Source organism: Caenorhabditis briggsae (genome assembly GCF_000004555.2).
Source record: "Caenorhabditis briggsae complete genome, chrIII, whole genome shotgun sequence".
Taxonomy (NCBI): Eukaryota; Metazoa; Nematoda; class Chromadorea; order Rhabditida; family Rhabditidae; genus Caenorhabditis; species Caenorhabditis briggsae.
This window is the reverse complement of record NC_013490.2, coordinates 3,184,965-3,195,940: the sequence shown is the minus strand read 5'-3', so window position 1 is coordinate 3,195,940 and position 10,976 is coordinate 3,184,965. Positions and strand designations below refer to the sequence as shown.

At 38.0% G+C, this 10,976-nt stretch overlaps 2 protein-coding genes across 2 annotated transcripts; one reads left to right on the top strand and one right to left on the bottom strand.

Annotated features, from left to right (window-relative positions):
• Positions 1-3,385: 3,385 nt before the first annotated feature.
• On the top strand, positions 3,386-8,143 carry CBG21096 (the record flags this gene model as incomplete). The annotated part of the gene is made up of 9 exons (XM_002642676.1): positions 3,386-3,868; positions 3,975-4,377; positions 4,934-5,085; positions 6,478-6,543; positions 6,730-6,792; positions 6,868-6,939; positions 6,990-7,527; positions 7,946-8,002; positions 8,058-8,143. The coding sequence occupies 9 exons, from the start codon at positions 3,386-3,388 to the stop codon at positions 8,141-8,143; spliced, it is 1,920 nt and encodes a 639-aa protein (XP_002642722.1).
• A 693-nt stretch (positions 8,144-8,836) lies between these two features.
• On the bottom strand, positions 8,837-9,871 carry CBG21094 (the record flags this gene model as incomplete). The annotated part of the gene is made up of 1 exon (XM_002642675.2): positions 8,837-9,871. The coding sequence occupies one exon, from the start codon at positions 9,869-9,871 to the stop codon at positions 8,837-8,839; it is 1,035 nt and encodes a 344-aa protein (XP_002642721.2).
• Positions 9,872-10,976: the final 1,105 nt, after the last annotated feature.

Below are 10,976 nucleotides of genomic sequence, written 5' to 3'. Positions count from 1 at the left end.
GCATGGATTCTGGAATGTTCCTTGTCTATTTTTCTGATAATCTTTTATTCTAGAACTTTCCAATAAACCCTTCGAATGAATGGGTTTTGGGATTTTCTATCTACTATTTTTCTGAATATTTCATCATCCATGTGCTTGGTTTATTTAAAGGTGAGTAGATTTTTCAAGTTTTTTAAATGTTCAGGATTTTTGGAAATTTTATTGAATTTTAGTGAGCAATCTTTGAAGGCACATATCTCAAAAACTACGGTACCCAGAAAAAAGTTGTCAACTTCAAAATTGAATCACTTGTTCTGTTTAGAAGCCCCTGAAATTTTTAGAAAGTTAGAAATGATTTCTGGAGTAGTTTTTTAGGGCTTCAGAGTTGACTCTTCCATTGAACTTAACTGAATTTGTCCGGATTACTGTAACTCGGTTCGTATCAGGAAAAAACTGTAAACTATGAAAATGTTTATTAGTTGACTGAATTTTGACATAAATTATAGAATTTGAAGCGGATTACTGTAGATTTACAAATTTCAGGTGAAAGGAAAGGACAAGTGGCTGCTGTCGTTTTGGAAGAGTACTTCAATTTCATGAGACCATTTGGGTACGGCCTGAAGCTCCTTAATGGCACCGCAGCATGTTCGGATCCATCGTAGAGATAAAAGGAAGGAGCCCAACAACTTTGTGATTCAAGTATCGGAACGGGGACCGACATTTTTGATCCATTGTCCGTCAAAATTGCAAGTTCCCAGGACTGATTCTATGACTATTTGTTGAAAAATTGTTGTTAAATGTTGATTTTTTAGTATAATAAATTTAATAAAGATGGAAATTTACTAACTTTTCAAATTTTCCAGTTACAATCTTTTCAGACTTTTTTTTCAGAATTCCGAACTGAGAAAACTTAAAATAATAATTTTTTTCTAGAAAAAAACACCAGAATAAGGCTTCCAATGCCTCGGGCCTCGCTAGGCGCAGAGGCACACTGTCTTTAAAAACGCATTTCTCTAAAACTACAGTAGCTATTAAAAAATTGTCAACAACAAAAATGAAGTTCTTGTTTTGTTTTTCATTTCCTTAGTTGACAACTTTTATCTATCTACCGTAGTTTCACAGTTATGCGCTTTTAAAGACTGTCCGCGCATGCATCTAACGGAAAAAGAGGTACCGCAACTTTAAAAGCGCATATTTCTAAAACTATGGTAGCTATTTAAAAAAATTGTCAATTATAAAAATGAAGCTCCAACTCGTGTTTAGTGTTATCTTAAAATTCTAAGCAAAATGAAAAACTTCAAAGCAATTTTGTAGAGAATCAAACAAAATTCATGATAAAAATTTTGTAGACAGGAAATTGCTAATTTTCGGCTGGTGTTTTCAACTTTAAAATTTAGTTACTGTACTTTTGGTTTACATTTTAAGGAAGTTTTATTCCTATAGTATCCTTTCCAGTATTCTACAGTATCCTTCTCAGGATACATACCAAATAACTCTCTTTACCTCATTAAAACTAGACACAATGAGTGCATTCAGAGTGCCTTCTACAGTATCCTTCCCAGTATTCATCCTAGTACCCATCCTAGTACCTTTTTTAGTACCCATCCTAGTACAGCACTTCACGTCATTAAAACTAGGTGATCCGAAGACAAGGCAATCACAAGGCAATCCGAAGAGACGCAGAGGTTATTGATTCGTTTACGATGAGGGAGGTCACACGAAAGTGAGAGATAATGGGATGTGGAGAGACACGAATGGGGGCGGAGCCAATACATGCGTTGCCCTCTATTGTCCGTCCTTCTCTCATTGTACCTCTCGACGACCTAGCTGCATGGACGTCTAAAAGGGAACATTCCAGGAAATCCTATAAATGCATGGATTCTGGAATGTTCCTTGTCTATTTTTCTGATGATCTATTATTCTAAAACTTTCCAACAAACCTTTTGAATGAATGGGTTTTGGAGTTTTCTATTTTCTATTTTTCTGATTATTTTTATTTTTAAAAACGATGTATTTGGCTTATTGGAAGGTGAGTAAACTTTTTAGTTAACTTTTTTCTGGAAATTCTGATTTTTTGTACTAAAAATCAAAAAAATTCCTAAGCAAAGCTGAAAAAGTTACTTTTTTTTTGAATTTCCAATTTTCAAAGTAGTAAATTTGAGTTCTGAAAACTAAGTAATAGAGAAGAATAATGAGAAGTTGCACAATTAGAGCTAAAATGAAAGTATTGCCAATTAGAAAGTCTGGAAACTCTATCCTTCCAATTGGAGAGGCAGCCTTTAAAGGCGCATAACTGTAAAACTACGGTAGCTAGAAGAAAATTGTTAATTAAAGAAATAAAAAACAAAAGAAGAACTTCAATTTTGTAGTTGACAACTTTTTAGTGGCTACTGTAGTTTTTGACCTATGCGCCTTTAAAGTTCGGACACCCTTTTTCGCCGTTAGGTGCGTGCGCGTGCAGTCTTTAAAAGCGCATAGGTCCTCAATTTGAGCTCAATTATCTCTGTTCCCATAAGAGATATTGAAAATCTGTATTCTACAAAAATGTTGGTGATATTCTAATGAGCGTTTTATCAGTTCGCCACTTTCTTATCTTTTCTAGGAATCGAGATAATTGAGATCCAAATGTTTGGTGCNCNAGCANNCTTTAAAGACTGATCGCGCACCAAACGGAGAAAGAGGTGCCCCAACTTTAAAGGCGCATATCTCAAAAACTACGGTAGCTAGAAAAAAGTTGTCAAATGGCAAAGTAAGAAAACAGAATAGACCTTTCGTTTTGTAGTTGATGACTTATTTCTACCTACCGTAGTTTTTGAGATATGCGCCTTTAAAGGACATCTCTAACCTTTTTTTGCTAGGAGCGTACGCAATCTTTGAAGGCGCACAGCTCAAAAACTACAGTAGCTGGAAAAAAGATGTCAACTACAAAACCAAAGCTCTTGTTTGTTTAGTGTACGCTGAAGTTTTCTATCTCATTGAAACGTTCTATGGTAGTTTCGTAGGGCTTCAAAATTGACTATTCTTCACTTTGTCGGACTTACTGTATTTCGGTGACTATAGAAAATTTCAGACAGTTTTAAACTATGAAAACGATAATCTAAAATAGAATAAAATGAAAAATGTTGTGAACAACAAAATCAAGAAAAAAGAACAAAAGAGAAACATGAACTATTATTTTCAGGAGTTCAGCAAACTCCAGGTGACTGTGTCTGGTACATGGTTCCAGCGGCGTTCTCAGGCAAAATGGAGGCAGCTCTCGCCAGAAAATGCGTCTTCCCATATGAGACTTCATACTGGCCACGCATTGAAGAAGGAGAACATCTCGTATGAGAACATTGCCTGATATACCAATGGACGATGTGTGAATGTCTCATGGAACATCGCGGAGAGGACGAAGACGCAGCTAATGGTCATGGAAGCAATGATGTGGAATGATGCGAAGAGGTGCCACCTGGAGAATGCCGAATATGATAAGCTACGTCTGTCATCGCTCACCAGATCCTTGGCAAGGTGTCAAAATGAGATGGAAAACGAACCAATTCCAATCGCTGCCTACCTCGATCAAGAAGCAAAAGACTTGACGAACAATCCAATGTGCGGAAGCAAGACGTGCTCACGGAAGACGCTATTCAATTTGTTCTGCGTCAATTTGCCTGTACCAACACAACCTCTGGTGATACCGGGCTCAGCTGTGCCTCTGGTTATATTCGCGAGACCCCCCATCCCCCACCAAGATGCTTCTATTCTTCGAGGAATGCTCACTCAGGAAGCTCCTGCTCCAGGAACGGCTCTCGTTGGTGCAGCATCTACATCTCAACCGGGTCCATCAGTCCCGGCTCAACATGCTCCAGGAACGGTCCTCGTTGGTGCATTATCTACATATCACCCAGTTAATTGTGTGCATTGACTGCTACAAAGAGTAAGTTCTTATATACATCTGCAAACCACATTATATGATTTTCAGACAAAGATTGAATTAAAGGTGTTACTTCAAGAACATAGTTGAAGAGCTCATCGCCATCTTCGATAAGTATCGAGTCGCTGATCTTCAGGACAGGACAACAGGACAAGTAGTGGTTCACTCTCCTAAGCCAAACGCCTCATCATCTTCAGAAGACACAGAAGTTGAGGGAAAGGACAACAAAAAAGAGGGAACTTCGGAAATACGGAAGAGAATCAATACGTGGTGCCTCGACCATGAAACCACCGAGGATGCTTGGCTAGATGACAATATTATCAAGTTTTATCTCGAATTGATGTGCTCCGATCACAATGAATACAAGGTCATTGACCCAACTCTATGGCTGATGTACAAAGCTCATAAAGACGATAGACTCTTGTGGATTGAGCAACATTTGAACCACGACAAGACCTGCTTTTTCCCAATCTGTGAAGCAGGTCATTGGATACTTCTTATATTCAATAAGACCAAAATTTGGTATGCGGATTCATCGTACACGAGCCGAAGTGGAAAGTGAAAATCTTGATGAAGCTGATGAACAGAACGCCTCTAAGTTTCGATATTCGGAACCCTAAGCAGCAGGACAAGGTCAACTGCGGAGTTCATGTCTGTCTTGTTGTCAAGTCGATAGTGACCCAGCAATTCCTTTCATGCTTACTCTATAATAATTTAGATAAAATGATTGCTTCCCTCTGCATACCGATCTTATTTATCTCATTTTATCCTTCTAAATAAATGGTTTAATTACTCAAATTTGACACTTTTTGTCCTCTTTTACAGGTACCGAGATAAGTTGGTTTTTGAGATTGTCCAAAGATGACCTAACATTCCGAATTTCCCAATTCCTGAGATTGTTTTGTTTTGGAATTACCCTCATTCACCAAAACACGGCACAGCTGGCCCCAGCTGCTGATCGCTCGCGTCGCCCGAACTTGGCTCGCTGCCAACTTTCAAATCTATGTTCCCTTCTGCGCCAGAAACATTAACAATTAGACGCAATGGTGCTTCAGAGAGACGCAGATGTTATGTATCCATTTCCAATGAGACACACAGAAAGCGATAGATTGAGAGACGCAGAGAAGCAGAGAAAATACAATGCCAGCTCTCGTCCTTGCTATTCAAATGTATGTGGTGGTCACACGAAAGTGAGAGATAGTGGGATGTGAAGAGACGCGAGTGGGGGGCGGAGCCAATACATGCGTTGCCCTCTATTGTCCGTCCTTCTCTCATTGTACCTCTCGACGACCTAGCTGCATGGACGTCTAAAAGGGAACATTCCAGGAAATCCTATAAATGCATGGATTCTGGAATGTTCCCTGTCTATTTTTCTGAAATTCTATTATTCTAGAACTTTCCAATAAACCCTTTGAATGAATGGGTTTTGGAGTTTTCTATTTTCTATTTTTCTGATTATTTTTATTTTTAAAAACGATGTATTTGGCTTATTGGAAGGTGAGTAAACTTTTTAGTTAACTTTTTGCTGGAAATTCTGATTTTTTGTACTAAAAATCAAAAAAATTCCCAAGCAAAGCTGAAAAAGTTACTTTTTTTTGAATTTCCAATTTTCAAAGTAGTAAATTTGAGTTCTGAAAACTAAGTAATAGAGAAGAATAATGAGAAGTTGCACAATTAGAGCTAAAATGAAAGTATTGCCAATTAGAAAGTCTGGAAACTCTATCCTTCCAATTGGAGAGGCAGCCTTTAAAGGCGCATAACTGTAAAACTACGGTAGCTAGAAGAAAATTGCTAACTAAAGAAATAAAAAACAAAAGGAGAACTTCAATTTTGTAGTTGCCAACTTTTTAGTGGCTACTGTAGTTTTTGACCTATGCGCCTTTAAAGTTCGGACACCCTTTTTCGCCGTTAGGTGCGTGCGCGTGCAGTCTTTAAAAGCGCATAGGTCCTCAATTTGAGCTCAATTATCTCTGTTCCCATAAGAGCCTAAAAATGCCCTAACATTACCCTGGTCTGTTTTCTGGGTCATTTTGAAGTGGTGGCCTAGAAAACCAAATTTGCAAAAGTTATGCCACCGCTTCAAAATGATCCAGAGAGCTGGGTCAAGTTGGGCTAAGCCGATGAAAGCTAGAGTAAGCTAGTCCAAGCTGAGCCAAGTGGGACCAAGACAGACAAAGATAGGTCAAGCTGGGTCAAGCTGGGTCAAGCCGGGTTAAGCTAGTCTGAGCCATGCTAAGCTTGTCCAAGCTGGGCTGAGCTGGGTCAAGTTGGGCGGAGCCGATAAAAGCTAGAGTAAGCAAGGCCAAGCTGAGTCAAGCGAGACCAAGCCAGACTAAGATAGTTCAAGCTAGGTCGAGCTGGATCAAGCCGGGCCAAGCCAGGTCGGGACGGCTCCAATTTTTTGATTTTTTTTAAATTATCTGAATTAATCAAGCTCGATACAGGTTGGTTCAGCTTGGACGTTATAATAAAGACAAAATAAAAAAGTGTTTTTAAAAACCTTGGAAATTCCTTATGAATTTTGTGAAAACATTTTTTTTTCTGTCCGAGCCAGAGCATTTTCAAAAAGTCCTAATTTCCAGAGCAACAAAAGAAGCGGCCAGAATCAAATTGGAGAAGGAAATCAGGGATCTTTCCGAGAAGTCAATGTGAGTTTACCATATTTTTCACGGGCCAGACCGGGTCAAAATGAATAATTCTTTGTCCCTTTGGTTCTAACATATCGAAATTCTGTATTTTTGGTGAAATTTTTGATAAAATTTCAATAATTCGATTTTTCTGTAAGGGTATCATCAGAAACTATGATTTCCGAAGCAACTCTGTTTTCTTTTTAGACTCCTATGGCTGAAGATGTGGCGCTCCCCGATTTCGTGAATGGAGAAGCTTCATTGGCTAATGTGAGTGATAAAAATAGAGATTTGTTTTTCAACTTTCTGAAAATCGTACTGAAGCAAGACAATTCAATTTTTCAGGGCCCCCAATCGACTCTTCCGCCGGCCCTCTCCCAGATGATCCAAGCAAGGATCAAAGAAATCAATCAACAAGTGAGTTTTCGTACACAGAAGGTTCAGAAAAATATAGAAACGTTTTTCAGCGCTTTGTTCCTCGTTTCCCCAAAACCAGTAGAAGAACACAGACAAAGTTCGATTGGATTCAATCCAACAATGGGGTTCAAAGGGGAAGTGGCATCCAAGTGTCAAACACAGAAGTTCGAGAGGATCTTGAGGAACCTGAAGGATCCGAGAAAAGGAGATCGATTGGAATTCAAACTCCATTCGTCATTCGCACTGAAGAAAAGAAGAAGAACATCGAGTACATCGATTGGGAGCAGTTGGATGAAAACGACCATATGGCTCAAATCGAGGAAAGACAAAAAGCCATTGCATCCAGAAGACGTGACAATCGCCGCCGTCTTCAAGCTCATCGTGGAGACGGAACTTTGGGAGACCCCATCTTTGTTGGGTCGTCGGACACCGAAGACGAGGAGGCAGAAGATGAGCAACAGGAGGACCCAGAAGGAGTTGACTCCGTAAAGGTCGAAGCTGAGAACTTTGTTGCGAGACTCCAAATTGCCAATCTGGATTCTTCGAAGCTCATCGAGAAGTTCATTGCCGATGTGTCCTCAAACGAAGGTAAATTTATACTTTATTGTAATTGAAAACAGACCAGAATCATGTGAGGGCATTTTTAGGCCATTTTAAGGTGGTGGCCTAGAAAACCAAATTCGCAAAAGTTAGGCCACCACTTCGAAATGACCTAGAAAACAGACCAGGGTAATGTTAGGGCATTTTTAGGCCATTTTGAAATGGTGGCCTAGAAAACCAAATTCGCAAAAGTTAGGCCACCGCTTCAAAATGACCTAGAAAACACACCAGGGTCATGTTTGGGCAATCCCTGGAAAACATATCAAAAAATTGTCAAATAATAAAATGTTACTGATATTGTGTTAAACATTTTATCAGTTGACACATTTTTGATATCTCTAATAGGAATTGAGATAATTGAGCTCATACTTCAAGTATAGGGTTGCTTATAGTATTTTTTTTACAGTTCCTTGTTTTGGAGATATTCCAGTTTATCACCCAAATGATTTCGGTCTTGGAATACGTTATGTTAGATCTTGATGTTTTTTTTTTGGATTTTTCAAATATTTCAATTTCAGTGATTTTCAAAGTCTCCTGGATTGTATGGAAATGTGTTCTTCTCTTCGCTAATTGGCTCAATGTGTCTTTTGGTTTTTTTTTGTAACTTTATTAACCTTTCCTTTTATCTCATTTCAATCTTTATCAATAAACTGTTTAAACCCTCAAACTTGACCTCTTTGTAGTTTTTTTTTTTCAAGTACCGAGATAAATTGTTTTTTGAGATTGTCCAAAGATGACCTAATTTGCACTCGATGTGTTTTCTTGACCATAAAACTCGGTGGCCTAAATTTTTCAAGTTGATTTTCCTAGGCCACAAACTTTTAAGATCTAAAAATGACATGATGTTCATGTGGTATAGTTTCTAGGTCTTTTAACGAGGTGCCTAACTTTTGCAAGATGAGTTTTCTAGGCCATCATGATAAAATGACCGAAAAACACATCTGATGAATATCAGGTCATTTCTAGACTTGAAAAGGTGGAGGCCTAGAAAGCTCAGCTTGCAAAAGTTAGGCCAACATGGTAAATGGCCTAGAAAAACCATCGGAAGAACTCAAAAGCCCAAGTACCTTTTCAAAAATACTTTTGTATTTGTTGACATAAATTACTAACAATTTTTTGAAAAAAAAAGAAAAATTGAAATTATTGAAATAATTTATTGAAATAAAAAAATTTAAAAGAACGGAACTTATGAACGATCGGTGAATGGAGATACTGAATATACTTGGAATTTGTGGACAGAAATTCTGAAATCTAAAAATATTTTTAATTGAAAAAATTAGATTTTATAATTACCTTATTAATTCAGCACAATAATCTTTGGACCCTCCTCTTCAATATCTTCAGAATCCAACGTGATGACTTCTGGAGATCCGTTTGGATGGTCGAACTCTTTAAATTTGTTGATTTCCATAATTTCAGAATCTTCATCTTCAGTTTTCCATGGATTCTCGTATAAAGTGATTTCTGGGTCGAATTTCGAAATATCAGAATCATCCTTCAATTTTGGATTGAATGGTGGACGATATTCCATTCTCTTCAACATCTCCCAATCGATTTTTCCAAAGAAATTGGACTTTTTGATTTCAAAAATTCCAAATCGTTTCTCCACTTTTGTGGTGAGCAATCCTTTCAAAAACTGAGCAGACATGTGAGATAAGCTCATCGGGATCTCTAATCTCTCATTCTTAATTTTCTCCTTTGTCGCTTCTCTCGTCTTTCCGTTGAATGGTGATTCTCCAACTAACATCTCCCATGCCAGCACTCCAAGTGCCCAGTAATCCACTTCATGACCATATGGCTCTTTTCGAATCATTTCTGGAGCCATTGAGTCGAGTGTTCCAATTCCAAAAGTTTTAGTTTTGGCGCCAAGTGGGAAATTCATTTTGCTCAAACCGAAATCTGCGATTTTGGCATCTCTTCTTCTCGAAATCATTACATTCGATGACTTCAAATCTCTATGCATTATATGACTCTCGTGAAGATACTCCAAACCCAATGCAATTTGTGCCAAGTAGTATCTGGCTTGGGTTCTCTTCATTGGTCCTTTCTCTTTAATTAGACTATAAAGTTCTCCTCCATTCAAGAGTTCTAGCACTAGGAACACTTTTTCTGGGGTCTCAAAACATTCGTACATTTCACAGAGAAATGGGGATTTGGTTTTTTTGAGAATTTGAATTTCTGATATCAAACGGCTTCGACCATCATAGTCCACTGGCTTTTTAATCGATTTTATGCATTGGGCTCCATTTGCATTGGGCTCCATTTGGGTCACGGGTTGATGCCAGATAGACCTGAAAAGAAAGGAAAATTTGAGGAGGGAAATGCGCTCCATTGAACTGTCATCCAAACTTTAAAAAAAACCATTGAATTTATCATTTTGAGAGCTTCAAAACAAGTATAAACACGGCTATGTTCCTTTAAATTAGAAATTTCAAGTTTAAAGGCGCATAGAGGAGTCGAAATTCCAAAATTCCAGAAAGTAGGTCATGTTTATACTCATTTTGAAGCGCTTATCATGCTGAATCAGAAAATTCATATTTCGCAGCTCTATGTTCAGAAGAAAAGAGTCGGTGCGCCTTTAAACTTTGATATTGGCGCCAAAATCAACTTTGGATTTGTCCGCAACTTTTTTTGCTCAAAGTTTTGAAATTAAAAAAAAACTCACTTTTCCGAATCCTCCTCTTCCCAAAACATTCCATAAAAGGAAGTCGTCAATTGTCTTGGCCGACTCAGTTGGCTTGGATTGGGTCATTCTGAAAGTTAGGAGCTTAGAAATTTACAAAATTAAAAATCAAAAAGCTACTGTATTCCTTCTAATAGAGCCATCCAAACCACCAACTTTGAGCTCAATTATCTCGGCACCTGTGAAAGATATCAAACAATTATCAACTGATAAAATGTTGGTGATAATATGATCAACATTTTATTAGTGGACCAATTTTTACATCGTTTACAAGAACCGAGATAAGTTGGCTTAAAATTGACGGTTTGGGTGTTTGGAGGGAATACGGAAATAATCAACGACAGTAAAAAAGAAACCAACTAACTGCACTATGACTGAATAGGGCATAACTAACCAGGTGGGGCGTACCTTCTTTCCCAGAATACCAGTCAATGATTCCCTTTTGTCTTATCTATAATTACCAGGTGGATCCTTCCTAGAATCCCTTTTGACCTCATGTCGGACATTTTGACAGGTACAGTACCCAATTCCAGTGTCCTCGTGGGAAAAAGATAACTTAACATCAAACAGGCATAGCTTCTTCTAAATACCGTAATTTCTCTCTAACTTTACTCAAATGAAGGGGGCCTAAAAGAAGGGCGGTCTAACTTCGACCCAATTTATGTTGATCATATTATAAGGAACAATTTGTCAATTGACCATGTTTTGATATCTTTCACAGTAACCGAGACTAATTGGATCAAAGTCAAGAAGC